Source organism: Hypanus sabinus, chromosome 7 (genome assembly GCF_030144855.1).
Source record: "Hypanus sabinus isolate sHypSab1 chromosome 7, sHypSab1.hap1, whole genome shotgun sequence".
Taxonomy (NCBI): domain Eukaryota; kingdom Metazoa; phylum Chordata; class Chondrichthyes; order Myliobatiformes; family Dasyatidae; genus Hypanus; species Hypanus sabinus.
Genome location: NC_082712.1, coordinates 59,831,135 through 59,854,261, shown reverse-complemented (window position 1 = coordinate 59,854,261; position 23,127 = coordinate 59,831,135). Strand labels below are relative to the sequence as shown.

The 23,127-nt window shown below is 43.0% G+C and overlaps 1 protein-coding gene across 1 annotated transcript in view; it reads left to right on the top strand.

Moving 5' to 3' along the window:
• The window catches only part of trpm3 (transient receptor potential cation channel, subfamily M, member 3), a 314,757-nt gene that overhangs the window by 218,243 nt on the left and 73,387 nt on the right, over nucleotides 1-23,127 (top strand). Inside the window, exons 10-12 of the mRNA XM_059974756.1 lie at nucleotides 7,372-7,472; nucleotides 17,557-17,691; nucleotides 18,472-18,522. Of these exons, the coding sequence (XP_059830739.1) occupies nucleotides 7,372-7,472; nucleotides 17,557-17,691; nucleotides 18,472-18,522 (287 nt within the window). The remainder of the gene's footprint in view (nucleotides 1-7,371; nucleotides 7,473-17,556; nucleotides 17,692-18,471; nucleotides 18,523-23,127) is intronic.

The following is a 23,127-nucleotide window of genomic DNA, read 5'->3' as shown; positions in this document are numbered from 1 at the left end:
TCCTATCTCTGTTCTAAAGGGACATGCTTGTATTTAGAGGCTGTGCCCTCTAGACCCAGGCACCCCACTATAGGAAACATTCTTCCCATGTGCACTAAATAGTCTTTACAATATTTGATAGCTTTCAGTGAGACCACCCCTCATTCTTCTAGTGCTCCTCACACGTTAACCCTTTCATTCCTGGGATCATTCTTGAGACCCTCTCCAATGCCAGCACATTTTTTCTGAGATAAGGGGCCCAAAGCTGTTCACAATACTTCAAGTGCATTCAGATAAATGCCTTATAAAGCCTCAACATTACATCTTTGCCTTTATATTCTAGCACTCTTGAGATGAATGCTAACTTTGCATTTGCCTTCCTTACCATCAGCTCAGTCTTCAAATTAACATTTAGAGAATCCTGCATGAGGACTCCTGTCCCTTGCACCTCTGATTTCTGAATTTGCTTCCCATTTAGAAAATAGTCTACGCCTTTATTCCTTATACCAAAGTGCATGACTATACACTTACCTACTCTGTATTCCATCTGCCACTTCTTTGCCCAGATTCTTAATCTGTCTAAGTCCTTCTACAGACTGCCTGCTTCCACAACACCACCTGCCCCTCAACCTATCTTTGCATCATCTGCAAACTCGGCCACAAAGCCATCAATTCTATTGATATGTTATCTTTAGTGAAAAGAAGTGGCCCTAACACTGACCCTTGTGGAACACATTAATCACCATCAGCCAACTAGAAGAGGCCTCCTTTACTTCCATTCTTTACCTTGCCAGTCAACCAATCTTCTATCCCTGTAATATCTTTCCTGTAAACCATGGGCCTTTATCTTATTTAGCAATCTCACATGCAGCAACTTGTCAAAGGCCTTCTAAAAATCAAAGTAAACAACATCCACTGACTCTCCTTCATCTTTTCTGCCTGTTATTTCCTCAAAGAATTCCAACAGATTTGTCAGAAAAGATTTCCCCTTTAGAAAGCTATGCTGAATTTGGGCTATATTACAATGTGCTCCAAGTACCACAAAACCTCATCCTTAATAATGGACTCTGGCATCTTCCTAACCCTGGAAGTCAGTTTAACTGATATTCTACCAGTCTCAGGACCAGAGAATACCAGAGACGTATTACCATCTGAGAAGAGAAATCTCTATGCACTTCAGTGCTAAATGACCATCCCTTTATTTTGTAGCTACGACTCTCCCTCTGGTGGAAACGTTTCAACATTAACCCTGTCAAACCTCTTATATGTTTGAATAAGATCACAGTTTATTCTTCTAAATTCCAAGGAATGCAAACGCAATCCATCTAACTTCTCCTGAAAAGACAATCCTCTCATCCCTGGTAAATCTCCTTTTGGTTGTCTCCAATGCTACAATATTGTTTTATAAGTAAGTAGATGAAAACTGCGTGCATTCTTCTAGCTGATGCCTCACAAGCATGCTGCACTCTTGTAACAAAACTTCACTATCCTTAAACTCTGTTCCCTGTGCAATGAAGGCCAAAATGCTGTTTACTTTTTTAACTACTTGTTGGATCTACCTGAAAACTTTTTGTGATTCATGCACTAGAACACCTAGATCCCGCTGACATTCACTCATTTGTAATTTCTCTTAATTTATATAATAATCCACCTTTTGATTCCTCTTCCCATTTCTAACACACCCTCATACTTCCCATTTTAAACTCTATTTGTCAGATTTTCAGCCAATTACTCAATCTATCTATATTCCTTTGCACAATCACAATGTCCTCATCTCAACATGTCCTTTTTTTGTTTCATTGGCAAACTTAGAATCCTTACATTTTATTTCCTCCTCCAGGTCATCAACATAAATAGTAAAAAACTGAGGACCAAGAATTATTCCCTGGGGTACCCCCTTCCAGTTTGAAAAGGACCTATCTATTCTAAAAAGATTGTGCCATTTCTAATGAAATACATTTTTCTTATTTGGGGTGAAATCTTATTTGAATGTTATGGATCAGCTGTTTGAAGTTCTGTTTCTGTTCGCCTCCTGGCCTATTTCTTAGCTTGTTTCATCTTCATACCAATATAATTTACACTTTTTAAAGTTGAGTAGAGCGGTTCTGGTGAGGTGGGGTCTCACTTGGCCCACTGTGAAAAAAAAATCTGAAAATTTTACACTTGGTTCTAATGTTCAAGTGTAAATTTAATCAGATACTTAATAAGAGCAACATAACATATAACTTTATGTCCATGGATTAACATTTCAATTGTGATTTTTAAATAAAATCATTTTATTTTAAGCATGATCATTTGTGAAACATCCTTTTTATTATTAGTCCTTGTTTTCTAATCTTCAGTGTTCAGCATAATATTTGCAAAGTGAAGTACACCTTGTGCTTCATCTTCCATGGTTTGTTCTCTGTGAAAATTCTTTAATGTGATGACTACTCAGCTAATCTGATGGCATGACAGAGGCATAGAAAACCAAACTATGGCAGGTGCCCAAAATCTTAAGTAAAATCTGAAAGTTGGAAATATTTCGCAGGTCAGGTAACATCTTTGGAGAGAAAAGCAGTTGATGTTTCAGGTTATGAGCTATAATCTAAACTGGGATGCAAGGAATCCTTTTTAAATAAAGTATGACAGAAGCACATATTGGAAAAGGCAACGTCCGTACTGTAGAAATTAATAAATCTTTACAGAGAGCTTTCTATAAGGCATTGGTGAGTACTGTTATTTTGTCACTACAGCAAGTTCCAGGCCAATGTTATACCCTGATCAGAATTGATCACAGTTTTCATTTTAGCTCTGACTTCAATGATTTTACAGGCCAAAGACAATTCTAATACTGGAATTGGGTTGACATTGTAAATGCTTTGCCATATAGGGGAGTCTAAAATTAGATCCATTAATATAAGTCAGTCACTGGTTAAATCCAAAAGAGAATTCAGAAGTCTGCACATCTTTCCTATAATGGGTGACCAGAATGAAATAGAATACGTACTCCAGATGTGGCTTAACTTAAAGGAAAGCATACCACATGCTTTCTTTACCACCTTATCAAGCTGTTTAATCACGTTCAGGGAGCTCTGTGCTTGGATCCCAAAGTGCCTCTGTACATCTACACTATTAAGGGTCTTGACATTAACAACATACTTTCCCTTTATATTAGATCTTGCAAAGTGCAGTACTTCACATTTGGCTGGATTAAACCTCATCAGCCATTTTGCAACTGCTACCTGCAATGGATCGATATCCCACTGTATTCACACCACCACCAATTTTTGCATCATCTACAAACTTGCTAACCCACCCATCTGCATTTTTATCCAGGCCATTATGTATGTATCACAAACAGAAAAGGTCCCAAGATCCCTGCAGAACACCTCCACCGACCTCCAGCCAGAATAAGTCCCCTCAACCACTACCCCCATGTTTTGTATGGGCAAGCAAATTCTGAATCCAAACAGCTAAGTTACCATCGTTACCATGCATCTTACTCTTCTGGTGACCTACCAAGAGGGACCTTGTCTAAACCCGTGCAAAAATCCATGCAGACAGCACAACTCTATCTTCATCAATCATCTTGGTCACATCCGAGAAAAACTTGCATAAAGCCACGCTGACTGTCTCTAATTAGGCAATGATTTTCCAATGTTCATAAATCCTATCTCCAAGAGTCTTCTCCAGTAGTTTCTCTACCACTAACGTGAGATTCAATGGGCTATAGTTTCCAAGACCTTCCCTATTTATTTTCGTGAAAAATTAAACATTATTAGCTGTCAGCAGTAGTTTGGAACTTTGCCTGTGAATAGAAGTTCTTGATCAAACCCCAGCATTCCCATCTCTTAACATTCTCAATAGCTAGCGTATATCTCATATGGTTGCAATGATCCAGCAACATGAAACCTTGCCCAGTTCCTTAGTTATACCTTCCTCTGTTCTATCATTCTTTCCTGCCTTGACCTTGATCACCAAGAGTAATCCAAAAATTCTTTCTCAGTCTTGTTTCTCAGTCCCTTTTCGAACCGTGGACAAGGTGACTGCTAGATTACGCATGCCCAATTAATAAAAGAATGTAATCCCACAAACAGGATGCTGAACCAAAGGACATGGTGTGACATGTGCTACCCAGAGCAGCAGTCTGTAAAGTTGGAGGTAGCCTAGCATTTAGTCTGACAACCACTGAATCCCCCACTGCCTGTAAAACAGCTTGTTGTGTCCTGGACCTGTGTGGGATACTAAGGAAATGCACATCTCTTTCCACACATCCACTGGCTTACTTATACTGCAGAAACTGATTTAAAATGAATAGTTTTAATAGTTTTTTAAATGAATATCTTTAGTGTTCCTGACTTCTCAGCCTCATCATCAGTTCCCTGAAGAACTATTGGCAAAAAGGTGACCTAACTCACTTCCAATCAGCATTCCCATGCTTGGAGTACAAAATGGGAATGTTGCACTATACAATGACCGTTTCTCAACGAAGCAGAAGGAATGAGAATATTGAAGATGTTTCATTTAATTAACATCCTTTGGTGTTATTAAACTCTAAAATTACAAACACCGGACTGGCCACAAGGGAAGCAAATAATGATTAAAAATGCTTCATGAGTACTCTGGGCCGGCTATAGAAAGCATTCACATAACTGAAATGCAGTGAAGTGTCATGTGATTCATTAGAACTGTTCCTCACCACGTTCCTGGTGAATGAGGTTTTCCCTCAAATATCGTCCAATAGCTAGTAGCCCTTCCCACTGTAATCATAACCTTTAAAACCAGAGTAGTTCCAATACTTCAGATACAGAGGTAAGTTTCTGTTTTGGCTAACAACAGTGACTTCTACCTCTGTAACTTTATCCAACCCAGCTCATAGGCTTCTGAAATATGCAAAGATTATTCCTAAACTGGATTAATTGGTAAACTACTTTCACATGCACTGAAGTACAGTGAAAAAGTTTGTTTTATATGCCACCCATGCAGATCATTTCATCACATCAGAACTTACTTAGTTAAATTCATCACCCCTACTGGGTCATAGATTGCTGACAGCAACTTGTCAGCGTCCTCTGCCCTGGGCCAGTCTTTCAAGTTGCTACAAGGTGTAACCCATCTTCTTGGTAGGATACTTCCTCTCCCAGGCATGAGGGCTTTGGAGCTCCTGTAGGGATTTATGTAGTTATCATATCAGTACATCAACGAAATACAAGGGAAACTAGTCACAGAATGCAGAATATTGCAGTATTTACTGATTCTTTTAAAACTTTGTGCCAGTGACAGACCACAGCCTCTCAATTAGAGTAATCACATGGTAAATTCCTGATAATTATGATTATATGCAGGATTTCAAGGAAGCTCTAGATCTTGGGCACTAAGTTATGAATGGGAAACCCTGCATCAGGACTGAAAGTGGAGTGCGGAGAGTGTCAGTATAAAATGGAGAGAGGAAGTGGTGAGACTGAGGCGAGAAGTAGAAATTGGAGACACAATAGATGAAAACTAGTTGAATCCAGTGCTGTCCATAATCCTTGTTTTCTACAATTCTCTTTTTAGACTGTTAAATCTGCATCTATCATCCTGTCAACAATGCATCCCCAATTGTAACCACACATCGTGTAAACTGAACTATGCTCATAACATCTTTGGTTTTTTATTGTCCAGTGGTATTAAAGGAAAGATACTAGCATAGATAGAAGATTGGCTGACTGGCAAGAGGCAACAAGTGGAATAAAATGGGGTCATTTTCCGGTTTGCAGCTGGTGACTGGGGGGGTTCTGCAGGGGTCAGTGTTGGGACTGCTTCTTTTCACATTATATGTCAATGATTTGGCTGATGGAATTGATGGCTTGGAGGTCCAGTTTTCAGATGATACAAAATAGTGTTGAGGAAGCAGGGAATCTACAGAAGGACTTAGACAGATTAGGAAAATGGGCAAAGTTGCAAATGGAATACAGTGAAGGGATGTGTACGGGCATGCACTTTGGTAGAAAGAATAAAGGCGTAGACTATTTTCTAAACAGGGAACAAATTCAGAAATCAGAGGTTCAAAGGGACTTCAGAGTAGTCATGCAGTAGGAATCCATAAAGGTTAACTGCAGATTAAGTTGGTGGTAAGAAAGGCAAGTGCAATGTTAGTAAGAGGACCAGAACATAAAAGCAAGGATGTAATGCTGAGGAGTACTGGGTGTATTGCAAGCAGTTTTGGGCCACTTATCTAAAAAAGGATGCCCTGGCATTGGAGAAGGTCCAGAAGATATTCATAAAAATGAACCTGCGAATGAAAGGATTAATGTATGAGGAATGTTTGATGGCTCTGGGCCTATACTTGCTTGAGAATAAGAGGGCTGTCATTGAAACCTATGGAATGTTGAAAGTCCTAGCTAGAGTGGGCATGGAGAGGATGTTTCTTAATATGGGAGTGTCTAGGACTAAAAGGCATAGCCTTAGGATAGAGTGATGCCCATCTAGAAAAGAGATGAGAAGGAACATCTTTAGCCAGAGGGTGATGAATGTGTTGAATTCATTGCCACAGACAGCTGTGAAGGCCAAGACATTAGGTATATTTCAAGCAGAGTGTGATGAACTACATATACCTGTCTGGACATGCCCCCTGCTGACTGCTCCTGTGGCTCCTCCCACAGACCCCAGCATAAAGGCGATTGAGGCCTGAGCCCGGCATCATTCTCCAGGATGTAGCATGGTGGTCAACTACTGCTTGTTCTTTCTTCCAGTCAATAAAAGCCGATATCTCGACTTCACGTCTCAGAGAGAGTTATTGATGGTGCATCACAGAGGTTGACAGGTTCTTGATTGATAAGGGTGTCAAAGGTTATGGGGAAAAGGTAGGAGAAGAGGGATGAGAAGAATAATACATCAGCCATGATGCTGGTAGCAGACTAGATGGACCAAGTGGCCTAACTCTGCTCCTCTGTCTTATGGTCTTATCTCCTTAAAGCTGAGTCCTTTTGTTACTAATTCTTTGACCACCAGAAATTTTCTCTTTAGTTGCCATGCTTAATGCTCTACTTAATTCTGAGCCATCCACCCTCCACCCCACCTCAGTCCTCCAGTCACTTCTGGCCTCTTCCTCACAATTCCCACTGACCTCTTCTCCATGGAGAAGGCTTCTAGTATCTGCAGTCTATCCATGTAAAGTGCAATCTGATATCCTGGAACCTCACTAATCAAAGAAATGCTGCATGAGTTTGTGTGTACGCTGCTGTTGCTCTCATTTGAAACAGGATCCATATGTACTCTTTAAACAGACTGACTGCAGTAAATGCTGATGGAACACAATGGCATTGATTGAGGAAATCGTTGAACAAAGTTTGCAGTCCAAGTGTGCAACTAATGATGAGTTACTCTTAGCTTATGCTTGCTAATATTTGTCTCTGTCTTTATAAACAGGAGCCAATGCTTCAGCACCAGATCAGCTTAGTTTAGCTTTAGCCTGGAACAGAGTGGACATTGCTCGGAGTCAAATCTTTATCTATGGACAGCAGTGGCCGGTACAGTGCATGACTTGTGCCATTTTGTGTGTTTTCCAAGCAGAAGCCCTGACAGCCTGTCAATATTGTACTTTTTTTTTCAATTTTGATGATTTATTGAATTGTAATTTTGTCCAATTTTTCCTTTGATTTTTGAAGTTGAGACTTTCTCTGGTGAAACTCTGTTTTCGGAAATGGAATCAATGTTCATCTTTTTAATCAAATATATACATTCTGTATTTTGATTTGGTGACAAAAGCTCCACTTTGGCTGCTGAAATGTTTGAAACCCATGAACAAGTAATGTGACATGAATAGCTGTCTCTATCTGAATTATGCTCAACCTCTGAAAGTCAATTGATCAGAATATATTTCATAGACAGGGCACTATAAATCAATGCCAATATTAAGCATTAATGTCCAGCAGTGAATTTCCAAACAAGCAGAGGTAATGGTGATCTCGAAGCATCTGTGTTGTATTAACAACCCAATGAGTTCACTAAAGAAGGAAAATCTGATGTTTTTACATAGTTTACATAGTCTAAGCATTGCAAAGTGACTGATTCTTAACCAACACTTGTTCCATGGGCAATGAGAGCCACTGAGTCACCACACAGATGCTGCCCATCAAGACCACAGCAACCACTTAACTAATCAAACACTCATCCCATTTCTTCCCCACATTCCCATCAACTCTCCCCAGATTCTGGCATCCACTTACACACTGCAGGCAATTTATAGTGGCCAGTTAACTTGTGAAGCTGCACAGGAGCAAACTGAAGCACCCAAAGGAAACTCGTGTGGTCGCAGACATTGGCAGTTGGGATTAAGCCCAGGTGTTGGAACTGTGAGGAAGCAGCTCTCTCTGCTGCACCATAGTGAAGCCTAGTGGTGGATAATATAAGCCAACTTTGCCAGCCTTCTCCTCAACCATTGAAAGAACAGAAAACATTTCATTGATCAAATGTGGATTGTGGTCGGTTATAGATCGTGGAGTCTTATGTGTGGCGATAACTTAAATAGAAAGGGAAAAGCTAGTTAAGTATAGATTTGTGATCAAATTTTATCAGTAGCCTCTTCATCTTTGGTTGCCCAATAGAATATATCAACTCCATAGTACCATCACCCAGGGCATCAAAGGTTATGAGGTGAAGGCAAGAGTTTGGAGTTGAGAGGGATAAAAAAAAACAACCATGATCAAACAGCAGAGAAGCTTTGATGAGCTGAATGGCCTAATTCTGCTCTTGTGTCTTATAGACTTATGTATCATGATGGAAAACTTCATTGCTAATGGGGCCTTGAATGCTGTGGCATAAGGTTAGCTGGGTTGGTTTACATGATCATTTCTTTGAGCGGAGTTCACCTCCTGTCCAGCTATAAATGGCCTTTGGTTGCAGGGGACTTGTCTGTCCTTTAGCAGTGTTTCTTTGTAGCCTTGCTGGACCTCAGTCTCCCCCTCCATCCAGGCTATCTCAGAGGTGGGGACACTAATGTGGTTGCCAACAACCCAACAGTGGAGCAGGCTACACTGGTTCACACACAGCCAGATCCACAGTCACAGTGAGTCCAGACAATGAATCTAGGAGCAAGTAGGTTCAAGAGTCAAGCCTGTAGTAAATATTGGCAATTAGTGAGATGTGCGTTGAAAATATTGATGTGGTTGCCTGGAACTCTGGCATAGAACAGCTTGGAGAACCAGATTCTTAGGTTAAAATTTCTACTCACCTTCCGCCTAGCTCATTCACAATGTATTATTATCTCCAACCCATGGCCTTTGGACACTCACTCGCCTGCTACATCAGTCTCCTTTCATTTCCATTTGCACAATACTGTTAGAATTTCTCCTCTGTGAAGGATATGCATGGTGTAAAAATGTAGCTGCATTGAAATCCATTTCTATAGCTCAGTTCCCAGGACTTTACAGTTATCTGTAACTATTCACTTGTTCCCCAAAGTCAACAGAGAATACATTTAAATTCCACTTTCTCTCTCTCTCCTGCCAACAGTGTGGTGATGTGTTAGGAAACATTGCCCTCTGCAGTTTAATACTGTAACCTCAGATGCTGTTCCATTGTTGCTTCAGATAGGTGACAGTCTGTTTGCAAAGGGGGTGGGGATAGTTTCAGTTTGTGAGAGTTGTACAATAGGTATGATTACAAAAAAGTGAGATAACTAATAATTAATTATTACAATATATCCCACAATAGAACAATTGCAGACTATTTGACTAATCTGTTCAATTCAGAATGGAGTCAAAGAGAGCCATAACATGGAGACAGGCCTGAGGCCATCAACCACCATTTACACTAAACCTACATTCTTATTTTAATCTCCCCACATCTTCACCGACTCCCTCCCTCCCATCCCACAGATTCAACCGTCACCTGCACACTAGGAGCAATTAACCAACCAAACTGCACGTCTTTGGGATGTGGGAGGAAACTGGAACACCCAGAAGAAACCCACTCTGGTCACAGTAAGAATGTGCAGACCCAAGCAAATGGGATCCAAGGTCAGGATTCGTAAATTACTGTCACATACACTGAGCTACAGCAAAAAAATACTTTGCATGACGTCCATACAGACCCGTTCATCACATAAGTCCTTTGAAGTACTACAAGGGAAAACAAAAGCAGAATGCAGAACCCAGTGTTACAATTCCAAATAGAGTACAGTGTAGGTAGGCTTAATGCACAAGGCCAGACTGAGATAGATTGTGAGGTCAAGAATCCATCCTATTGTATGAGAGGACCATTCATTCGTCTTGTTGAAGGGGCTTGATTCTGGTGGCATGTGCTTTCAGACTTTTGTATCTTCCACCCAATGAAAGGAGGGAGAATAGAGAACGTCTGGGGTGAGTGGGGTTCTTAATTGCATTGGCCACTTTACTGAGGCAGCAAGAAGTGTGAACAGAATCCATGAAGGGGAAGCTGGTTTCTGTGATGCCCTGATTGTTCTGATTGGCCAAGACCCACACTCCCCGATCCTGAAAGTTACAAGTCCCTTGCCTGTTACCTAACCTCCATCATTTTCTCTACCTCCTCCTTCCCTCAGACTCAAATGTGCTCACTAACACCTTTCTCCACGCTGGTCCTGACCACTTATCTAGTCCAGACCCAGACCCCACGCGAGGCAAAGTCTTAGGTGCTATTGACGATTGCAGCAGTTGCTGCACAATCAGAATGGTTGAAGGTGCACAGTTCTTCTGACCACCTAGAACCACAATTAGAATACATAACTCTCAGACCTACAGTGCCTATCAAAACTATTCACCCCCTTGGAAGTTTTCATGCATTATTGTTTTACAACTTTGAATCACAGTGGATTTAATTTGGCTTTTTTGACACCGATCAACGGAAAAAGACTCATTTCAAAGAGAAAACAGATCTCTGCAAAGTGATCTAAATTAATTACAACTATAAAACACAAAATAATTGACTGCATAAATATTCAGCCCTTTTAATATGACATGCCAATTCATCACTGGTGCAGCCAAATGGTTTTAGAAGTCATATAATTAGTTAAATGGAGATCACCTGTGTGCAGTCACGGTGTTTCAGTTGATTGTAGTAAGAATACGCCTGTATCTGGAAGGTCCAGCTGCTGGTGAGTCACTATCCTGGCAAAAACTACACCACAAAGACAAAGGAACACTCCAAGCAACCCACAAAAAGGTTGTTGAAAAGTGCAAGTCAGGAGATGGATACAAGAAAATTTCCAAGTCACTGAATAATCCTTGGAGTACAATTAAATCAACCATCAAGAAATGGAAAGAATATGGCACAACTGTAAATCTGCTTACAGCAAGACATCCCCAAAAACTGAGAGACCATGCAAGAAAGGGACTAGTGAGGGAGGCCACCAAGAGACCTATGACAACCCTGGAGGAGTTACAAGCTTCAGTGACTGTGTATACAACAACTGTTGCCTGGGTGCTTCACCAGTCAGAGATTTATGAGAGAGTGGCAAAGAAAAAGCCACTGTTGGAAAAAAAAATCACATGAAATCTCAACTAGAGTTTGCCAGAAGGCATGTAGGAGACACTGAAATCAGCTGGAAGAAGTTTCTATATTCTGATGAAGTGAAAATTGAACTTTTTGGCCATTGGACTAAATGCTAAGTTTGGCATAAGCCAAACACAGCACATCATCAAAAATATGCCATCCCTTCTGTGAAGCATAGTGGTGGCTGCACTAATCTGTGGAGATGCTTCACTGCAGCAGGCCCTGGAAGGCTTGTGAAGGTGGAGGGTATAATTAATGTGGCAAAATACAGGGAGGAAAAACTAATGCAGTCTGCAAAGAGAAGTGCCACTTGGAAGATTTGTTTTCCAGCAAGACAATGATCCAAAACATAAAGCCAAAGCTACACAGGAATGGTTTAAAAAAACAACCAAGTTCTTGTCCTGGATTGGCCAGGTCAGAGTCCAGACCACAATCCAATTGAGAATTTGTGGCTGGATGTGAAAAGGGCTGTCCACTCATGATCCCCACGCAATCTGACAGAGCTTGAGCAGTTTTGTAAAGAAGACTGGGGAAATATGGCAGAGTCCAGATGTGCAAAGCTGATAGAAGCCTATCCTCACAGACTCAAGGCTGTAATTGCTAACAAAGGTGCATCTACTAAATACTGATTTGAAGGGTGTGAGTAATTATGCAATCAATTATTTTGTGTGTAATAATTATAACAAATTTAGGCCAATTAGTAGGAATTTGTTTTCGCAAAATGGCCAAATTAAATCCACTGTGGTTCAATATTGTAAAACAATAAAACATGAAAATTTGTTGGGGGGTGGTGGAAATACTTTTTATAGGCACTGTATCTCTCCTAGACTACTCCTAAATCTCTTATCGGAATCTCTGGCCTCTGAACATTTGTGGTGGCATTGAGAACTTTAAGACCATGCTTCAGGAGCATACAGTAGAGGAAGCTTACCATCTATCAGAGTGCTCTCTTGCCTGCTCCATTAGCCTTTTCCTGTCCCATCTGTAGACAGGATCTGTGGTTCCCTCATTGGCCACCTCAGAAATTCACAAAGCAATTTATCCTCTATCCTGAAGATCTGTCTAAGAAGAAGAAGATGATTTCAAAGTTTCCCATAAAACCAAACCCATGTGCCTTAAAGAAAAGAGCACAGCTGTTCAATCCTTCTAAAAAGGTAACAGGATTCTCCTCTGAGTTGTCTCATTTGTCTGGATCAGTATCAAAACACAGCTCCTATCTATTTTCAAGTGGAATCTTACATGGTGTATGGTTTACTTACAAGTAAAAAGGAGGCTCATAAACACGAGAAAATCTGGAAATGCTGGAAATGCAGAATTTCATAAACAGAATGCTGGAGGAACTCAGAATGTCAGGCATCATTTATGGAAATAAACAGTTGACGTAGGCCAAGACTCTTCTTCAGGACTGAAAAGGGGGCTGATGCCAGATTAAAACTGTGGGGAAGGGGAGAGGAAGGAGGCTCGCTAGAAGGTGATGGGTGAAACCAGGTGGGTGGGAAAGGTAAAGGGCTGGAGAGGAAGGAATCTGATGGGAAAGGAAAGTGGATCATAGGAGAAAGAGAAGGAGGAGAAGGCCCAAGGGTAATGATAGGCAGGAGAGAAGAGGGAGGATGTCAGTGATCAGATACAATGCCGGTAATGTATCATTTCTTATTAAACTCTCCTGCTGTCAAATTCCTGATTTCACCAATACCACCAGAAAAATTGCTGAGCTAAGCCTGTAAGCACAAGGCAACCTGATAAATAATAACCTCTGGCCCTCTCATCAACTCACTGCTCAGATAGGCAGCTGTGCTTCCTACACTACTTTCTGAGCTGGCTTTAAGACACCAGAGAGAAGATGTTTCAGAGATGCATCTGAACAAATCCCCCTTTCTCAGGCTTTCCTACTCGTGTACATTTACAATCTCTCTTCCTGAATCTTTATTTCTCAATCTTCCCTTTACATACTTCATTTCTTTAACTTTTTCTTCCTCATTTGCGACGTACAAAGATGTGATAACTGACCCCATCTGCATTTTACTGTCTTGATCTCAATCTCTCTCTTATTTGTTCTCTCAACTTTTGTTTCTCAGCTCATTTTTCATCCCTTTCTCTACCTTCTCTTTCCTTTTCAATCTTTATCGTTCAATTTCACTCAACCTTTCCCATTTTTTCACTGTTTTCTCTGAAATTATCTTTCTTTTGCAAGAATCATTATTCTTTTGCAATCCCTTTCTCAAAGTTTATTTCACATTTTAATTCTGCCTTACTTCTTTTTTGCCCTTCTCTTTTCCTCTGCCAGTCTCTCTTGTTTTCATTCCAATGGAATTGGTAGCAGGTACCAGTGATCAAATCAGTTTGCTCATTAGAGGGGGAGAGAACACACACACTTTGATGATACCAAAGCAGGAACTTCCCCAAAGTTTACTTCGTGAACATACTGAAAACCAGATGAATACAGTACCAATGCATAAAATGAAGAACACAGCAGCACACACAAAATGCTGGAGGAACTCAGCAGGTCAGGCAGGACCAATAGCAGGGCTTCCTAACTTGGGGTCCACAGATCCCTAGGTTAATGGTAAGGGCCCATGGCAAAAAAAAATTATTAGTAACCCCAATTACAAAATAAACAGTCAATGTTTCGGAGTGAGACCCTTAATCAACACTGGAAAGAAAGGGGAATGAAGCCAGAATAAAAAGGTGGAGGGAAGGGTAGGAGTACAACCTGAAAGGTGGCCAGATGGGTAGGGGAGTGGGGGGGGAGATGAAGTTGGAAGGTGGGAGGCAATTGATGTAGAGAAGAAGGAATGTGATAGAAGTGTAAAGTGGACCATAGGAGAGAGGGGGTGGGGTGGTGAGGAGGGGCACCGGGGAATGGTGATAGGCAGGTACGGAGAGGAGATGAGGTAAGATGGTACCCCAATTGGGTAACTGAAGAATGAAGGAGGGAATTAAAAACATTTGTGACATGACTCAATAGCAAGACATTTACCTTACAGATACTGTGCCATATCCAAAATTATTGTGCTAGAACCATGTACCTAGTTCTAGAAACATAGAAACCCTACAGCACAATGCAGGCCCTTCTGCTCACAAAGCTGTGCCGACCATGTCCCTACCTTAGAAATTACTTGGGTTACCCATAGCTCTCTATTTTTCTAAGCTCCATGTACCTATCCAAAAGTCTCTTAAAAGACCCTATCGTATCCGCCTCCACCACCATTGCCAGCATCCCATTCCACGCACTCACCACTCTCTGCATAAAAAACTTAACTCTGACATCTCCTCTGTACCTACACCCAAGCACCTTAAACCTGTGTCCTCTTGTGGCAACCATTTCAGCCCTGGGAAAAAGCCTCTGACTATCCACACGATCAATGCCTCTCATCATCTTATACACCTCTAACAGGTCACCTCTTATCCTTCGTTGCTCCAACGAGAAAAGAGCAAGTTCACTCAACCTGTTTTCATAAGGCATGCTCCCCAATCCAGGCAACATCCTTGTAAATTTCCTCTGCACCCTTTCTATGGCTTCCACATCCTTCCTGTAGTGATATGAACAGAATTGAGCACAGTTCTCCAATTGGGGTCTGACCAGGGTCCTATATAGCTGCAACATTACCTCTCGGCTCTTAAATTAAATTCTATGATTGATGAAGGCCAATACACCATATGCCTTCTTAACCACAGAGTCAACCTGCACAGCTGCTTTGAGTGTCCTATGGACTCGGACCCCAAGATCCCTCTGATCCTCCACGCTGCCAAGAGTCTTACCATTAATACTATACTCTGCCATCATATTTGACCTACCAAAATGAACCACCTCACACTTAGCTGGGTTGAACTCCATCTGCCACTTCCTATCAATGTCCCTCTGTAACCTCTGACAGCCCTCCACACTATCCACAACACCTCCAACCTTTGTGTCATCAGCAAACTTACTAACCCATCCTTCCACTTCCTCATCCAGGTCACTTATAAAAATCACGAAGAGTGAGGGTCCCAGAACAGATTACTGAGGCACCCCACTGGTGACTGACCTCCACGCAGAATATGACCTGTCTACAATCACTCTTTGCCTTCTAAACAAGAAACGTTTATGGATATTTGCATCTCATCTTCTGAAATCTCTAGGCATCCCAGGGAGTAGTATCTGCTTTTAAAATGCCTTCAGAAAAGAGGAATGGAGGGCACTAAGATGATGGGCGTATCAGACAACCAGTGGTGGGAGTGTTTTGCAAATTGGATTGTAATGTAAAGAATCCTCCAGGAATATATCCAACTAAAATCAGTGTTCCTGTTTGTAAATGAACTTCATCTATCAGAACAGGGTTTCAATCCACAGTGCCTTCCTCCATCAGAATGCAGCAGTACAACTTCCAATGGCCACTCACCAACAATCTGCTTCATTTTATAGATCTAGACAGGGCTTTCCTTCGTAGATCTAGACAGGGATTACCTTTGTAGATCTAGACAGGGATTACCTTTGTAGATCTGTAGATCTAGACAGGGCTTTCCTTCGTAGATCTAGACAGGGCTTTCTTTCATTCTTCCCCTTTCTCACTTTCCCCTCTCTGTTTAAACACACATCACAGATACCAACTTCTTGAAATGAAGCAACATCACGCCAACTGGAGATATTCACTTTAACCCAGGGGATTTTTCTTTCACTTGCAATCTCCTTACCACAACATATCAATACATTAATTGTGCAAACTTATTAGCATACAATCTCCTTTCAGCTTTGTCTCACGACGGTGTCACAGAGGTATAGCTGGCAGAGCTGCTACCTCACAGTTCCAGATATATAGGTTCAATCCTTCCTCAAGTACCATCTGTGTGGAGTTTGCACATTCTTCCTGTGACTGAGTGCATTTCCATCAGCAAACCAAAGATTGGTAGGTTAATCAGCCCATGTAAATTGCCCTAGTCTGAAAGTATGCAGTAAAATCAGGGAGGACTTGATGAGAATGCGGGAAGAATAAAAATGGCAAGGCGTAAATGGGAGGTTGATGGTTGGCATTGACTCAATGACTCTGATAATAGTATCCTTCCAGTGAACACCAGAACCTGCTGGAACGCCATACTGACATATGGCAAAGCTGACCAGTTTAACTGTGAATTGTGAGAGCAGCTTTTGTGTTTCTGTATATGTTGGCTATCTAAAGAAATGTTGCTTTTGTCGTATAACACATTTTGTGTGAAAGCCATGTGACTTTTATGTTTGCAAATCTTTAAAGGCAACTTATTTGTTATATTTATAACCCCACAGCTATTTCTCTCAAACATACCATCTGATGTCACAGTTCTGAACTTTGTTGGAATAATTGGAATTTTAACTTTTAAGCTGATGCCTTAGTTTATTTCTAGGGACATAAACCCAGAAGAAGGCCACTGGGCTGTTCATGTTCCCATTCAATCAGGTGATGTAGCCTGGTCCCATAGTGACTCAACTTGGCCTCCAGGTTCAATCCGGAACTCCAGTGCTATCCATGTGGAATTTGTGCATGCTCCCCATGACTGCATTTGGTTTCTCTTGGGTATATCTGTTTTCTCCCCACATACCAACGGTACGCAGATTGGTAGGTTAGTAGGTAGACGTGATGGAATTTCTGGGGTGATTTTGGGAACATAGGGGGAGTAGAGTACAAGAAAAAATCATTCAGGGATTGGATTACTCTGTAAGGCAGCTATCAAAGCTATCAAGTAATATAGGCCCTTTGGCCCAACTAGTCCATGCCAACCACAGCATTCATCCTGTTAGGCCCAGTTGTTAGACCCTCCAAGACCCTCTCCTCCATGTACACATCAAAATGCCTCCAAGTTTGCAATTGTATCCACCTTGACCACTTCCTTTGGCAGCTCCTTCCATTATTCACTACTCTCCATGTAAAGAAGTTGTCTCTCAGGTTGCTACCAAATCTTTTCCCTTTATCCATGTTGTAAGGAAATATTGAATAGTCTGCCTTTTCTCATTATCACTCAGTAACCTTGGTTAATGAAATCAATTGCAGATTTAAAATTTACAATTGACAAGCAACAACTCCAGTCAGGTGAATGAAACCATTGCCTTTGAATTCTGAACCCATGTTTGGATCTAATTACTGGTGTATTTAGGTGGGTTCCCTCGAGCAAGCCATGCTTGATGCACTGGTGCTGGATCGTGTGGAATTTGTGAAGCTGCTGATTGAGAACGGGGTGAGCATGCATCGGTTCCTCACCATCTCCAGGCTCGAAGAGCTCTACAACACCGTGAGTTCATGCATTCAAGCCACACTGTTTTCATCTGCCTGGTCTTTACTGCGCGTCCACCCATCCTCCCAAACCCACTCTGGTCTCAGCTCTGGAGAACAGTCCTGAATTTCTACAGAGCCTCCCATCCACAGAGGATGTCCCAGCAGCATCTTCTGAAATCTGGTCACCCTGTGACACAAGCAATGTGACAGTCAGTTTAGGCGCTGCAAGTTCCCAGGAGGGAATGCAGCAATGACCAGCAGATCCATTCTTGGGTGAGGCTGGTTGGGGGAAAGACCTTTCCCAGGACAAGGGAAAATACTGCTACTGCTCTTTCAATGTATTATTTTCAGGCATTTAATAGGAGTCTTGGTTAAATATCCCATTCAAAGGTTAGTCCCTCCAATAATGCACCTCTCCCCAGGAGCAATCGGCATCCATTTCTCTGGAGTAGGACCTGAACCATCACTCCCCAATGCTGAATTGAGAGTCCATCATACTGACCCTCTCTTCTGACCAGTAGACAACTGGTTTTCTAATCCTAGATTACTTCCCTGACCTCTTCCTAGCTATTATCATGGATTATCCCCTAACTTCATAGCATTTCAGTCCATGATCATGTGGATACCCCAAGTGACATTATCTTCACGGATCTGCTGGTCCAGCTAATCATTTCTTCATACACTTTGCAACGCGCATATTGTATTTCCATTAATGCAGATGTAACAGATCAGAAGAAGCTGTCTGATTCCCACTGTGAATTCTACTGATGTCATTGTGTCCTCTATTCCATTTCAGAGACATGGCCCATCCAACACTTTGTACCAATTAGTCAGGGATGTCAAAAAGGTAGGTTGATGCATCTTGCAACTGGTAGGTCAGCAAATGGCTGTTGCTGATAAGTGTTGCTCGTCTTTTGTGCATTGCAGTTCACTAATGGGACAGAACGTTGACTTGGGTGCTTAAAGAAGTGAACTGATGTAGTGGAAATCATTCTTTTCCTCTGCAAACAACCAGTATCTCACCAAGCAGTCAATGATATCCTTCACTCTAAAGTTCCCTATCTGCATGCACCCAAGTTATGCTATAATCTCAAGCTCAAACACCAATCATTCAATGGCTTCTTTATTGGGCAAGTAAAGCACTAGGATGCTTAAATTGCATTTGGGTTGCTGATCATCTGATGTGTGGTTGAATGCCGGAATAGGCCCAACCTTGTAACCTGTGAGCCTGCCATTGATACCAAACTACAAGGGGTCAGGGATGGCTCTTTACTTGAGGCATTTTATGCCCCGATACATGGAAATATGTTTAGCAGAGTAGGGTCATGTTTTTCAACATCCCAGCATTCGACACTAGATTTAAACATAGATTCCAAGGTTAAAGGGAACTCCTTTTACTCCATATTAATGTATTTTGAGCCTGCTCTACTGCATTCACAATGCATTGCGTACAAAAACAGGCAGAGAGTTAAACACCCTCCCAAAAAATCACCTGAGCCGGGAGCTTTCTTCATGGTTTTTAATGAGAAAAGATGAGTGAAACTGCAGAAAGTTAAGTCGAGCACGTATTGGATTCAGTACAGAATCGTCTCACACCAGAATATACTAATATTATTGATTATTCTCATGATCAGAGTTAAACAAGGTAACACACACACTAGAGGGAACTCATGGCACAACGATAGCTTAATAGCGACGAACGATAAACATAATACTTCCTTTAAAATACATCTACTAAATGTTTACCAATATTAGGAAAGTTTGTGACTCTCAGATATTGCTGTTTCAAGGACAAATAAAGAGTGGATGGAGATGGATGTCTTTCTACCGTGTTTGCTCCAAGTCAAAATCCAAATTAACATCTGGAACTCGGATTTGGCATCAGCCATGATGGAATGACAGAGCAGGCTTGATGGGCTGAATGGCCCAATTCTACACCTATGTCTTATGAGCACCAACAAGGCAGACTTCACCCACCAGGACCCAACCTAGTTCCAGTCATTGGGCATAAGATGCATCATGCTGACCACTGAGGTTTGAGTCCCTTGTGTGCACGGACCTTTGCCAAGCAACAGGAGACTTTCAGCGGAAAAGTCAAGTGGGGGAAATCTAATCAGTTGTCCCTTATGCTGTGGATGACCATGTGCCCCAGTGAAATCCCAGCTTGAGGACTGAGATTTCATGCCTGTTGTTGGAACTATGGTCCCAGTCAATGAGAGTTGGCAGGGGTAAGCAGACCTTCCCTTCTATTGACTCTGCAACAATTCTATTGGCTTTGCTTCTGATAACTACTGATGTTGCAGAACTTGTCTTTAGTGTCTGGGGAATTAGCTGCATCTGATGGGTACTCAGCTGGCTCCCCTCCATTCTCTGCTGCAGTTGTATTGGAACCAGTAGCCCAAGCCGCTGGCCCTGAATTTACAGCTGTATCTGGGTCTTGTTTTTCTGAAGTGTCAATAGGTTCTCGGCTCAGTTCCCTGGAGTCCACTGGTGCTTGCTGCATTTTTTTTCCATCAGTATTCTGCAATATATTGTTCCTGTTCTCCAGTTTTCTTTGCTGTCCTCTCCTGATTCTCCACCACACTCCAGATGACCATATTGTCCACATTCAGATTGATTCTGCCTCAGGGCTCCTCTGACCAGACTTGGCATCTCACTCAAACTATTGTCAAATGGTGATTTATCTCCACAGCCTGGTGCAGTGAGTGAGGGCCGTGCAGTTGGTTCTGCAGTAGCTCCTGTTGAAAGGTGAGCTACTGATGCACTTGGTGTATTGTTCTGCCCTTGTCTGCTCTTATTAAGTGATCAACACCTATATGTTTCCAAGTTGGATAACTTTGGGCGCTTTCTCCCTTTCTGTCTTAAATAAGGATTCATCTTTTTCTGGGTTTGAATCTGAAGCAGAGAACGCAAGTCCAGGAGGACGGAGTGAAAAGTTTAGAGCGAAGTATGACAGGAAGCTGGTTGCTATCTTTGTCTGCTTCTTTGATGTCATCCTCTGTTGAGCAGCCGCGTTGTATTAGAGGCTTGCACCAACGATCGGTTCTTCAATCACCTTTCCACTGCAAATCAGATGCGGCTTCATATACCTTTGCCTCTGCTAAGGCAGCCTCAGCTTTGCACTTTTCCTCAGAGTAGCTTCTGCACAAGCTTCCTCTATGTCTAAACAATTGTTTTCCATCAGCACTTCAACTTCACACTGCCCTCATTCTTGCTGCTTCAGCTCTGGCACGGGCCCCTTTCGCACGAACATCGCAAAGCCGTGATCGATGCGCCGCATTCTGACCTGACCTCTGGGGGCTCGGCTGTCGACGTTGCTGGGTTGCAAACTGATATTGTAGCATATGCCATTCAGATGCCTTTGAAGATGGCTTGTCTTTTCACTTGCATATAAAGCTAGGCAGGGCGTTAACCACCTTCGCAAAAATTCTTTGAGCAAGAAGCTTTCTTCAGGGTTTTAATGAGAAAACTTTAGCTCAAGTCACGGAGTTGTTCACTTATGTGTTTGTGAGTCACCCTAACTGTAACCAGGGTTTGCTAGAAAAAAAATTAAATAAATCACCTCCCCCTGTCTGTATGTGATGAGGGGTTTCTCACTGAGCGATGGTACTCTGTCTGTTACCGTGCTTGTCACAATAAAAACGGCAGTTAAATAAGCTTTTTTTTGTCCATCATCATGGACTGAAATCTCACCACATTGGTGTCAGGAGTGAGATTAGAAGTTGACGGTGAAATTGAAGAGCTACGACATCAGATGGATGGACTCAAAACTCGGCGAATAAGTCGAGGGACTGGGCAGTAGGCCTCGCCCATGCCCCCAAGCTGGGCTCCTGAAGACGGGTAGCCAACCAGGAGGGAGAACCTGGGAACCGAGCATCGTGCCTTCCCAGGGAACCCCAATGAAGTGCCAGGGCAGGGAACCCAAGGCGCCACAGCCATTGGAGAACGGGAACACAGCAGGCACCACCACTGCCGCTGGAAAAAGAGGATGACTAATGGGCCACAAGGTCCACCTTAAAGCTCCCCAGATACAACGGACTGACTGCCTGGAGCTTTATGTGGGGCAAGACAAACATACTGCATGGCACAACGAGTGGAGCCCCACTGAGACAGCGATGAACCTTTCCCTGGCAGTGGAGGCGGATGCCCAGTAGACCCTTCTCGACCTAATGCCAGCTGAACAGTGTGACTACAGAGCCCTCATAGCAGTGATGGAGCGACATTTCAGGCAGAGGCCAATGAGGGAAGAACTGAGCAGCAGACAGCCATATGGGAGAAAGCCTGGGGGTTTTGGCGGAGACCTTTGCCCCTGAGCTCGGCATGGCTACTCCCCAGTTCCCCCCCCCCCCCAACAGCCCTGGAAGAGCTTGCCCTACATGCCTTTGTAAAGGCACTGATGCTGAAGCTCCTTCGGTAGCACAATCGCCTGACATCACCATTGTCTCTGGCCGAAACCCTGGCAGAGGCAAAAAGGTCAAAAGCAATTTTAGCCCCCCCCCCCCCCAAGGTATTCCAGATCACTTAGCACGTGGCGAGTCTGGGCTTGTGTCACTGAGGCTGAGAAGAACATTGACAAGGAGGAGCCGGTGGGACAGGTCAGACCAGTGCTGCACTGGTCCTCTCACATGCCCCAGAGCAATCTCATGCCTTGGATTGTGGCCTGGGACTGCCCCAAACCAACACCAAGCCCCGGCCTAGTGCAGCCGTCAGGAAACAGAGTGGGCAGCGTCACCAATTACCTCCATTGCTGCCTCTCTGGGTAGTCAGCTTGGGTGAAGAGCAAGGCTTGTATGTGGACTATGTGGTGTGGGGCATCGGATGCAGTGCTTTGGTGGATATAGGGTCAACCATCATCATCATCTATCCCGGTATACTCCCCAACACGGACCAGCCATCCCTGCCTGGGTGGAAAACGATGGCGGTCCAGCTAGCTATGGCCACTGGCAACTGCAGTGATGAGAGGGAAGAGGCGTCTGTGCATCATGGTGGGGGAGAAATACAGTGGAGCTCAAAGTGTGGTTAGCTGACATCTGGGATTCCTTCATCATTGGTCTGGACCTGCTGTCCTGCTGGGCACATGAGGATGTGCCAGGGGCAATACTCTACCTTGGTGCTGAAGACATAGCTCCCCAACAGGGCAGCTCCAGAAAGTGGACGCGGTGGGGGCAGCATCAACTACCACCTGTCTCACAGCAGCCCGCCACAGTGCAGCAGAGCCAGGGGCAAGCGATGGTGGCAGTGCTTCAGCTGGGAGCTGGCGGCAAGGTAGACCTCCCCACCATCGACCACCAGCAGCTGCGCAGCAAGCAGGCGAGTGATCCCGTGCTGGCCCTGGAATGGGCAAAGGTCTCCGCCCTGGATCCAGGGACCATACTCTCAGTGGGGCACGCTGGGGGTGTGTGAGGTGTTGCTATTCCGACAGTGGCAGTGTTCTGATGGCGACAGGCATCTC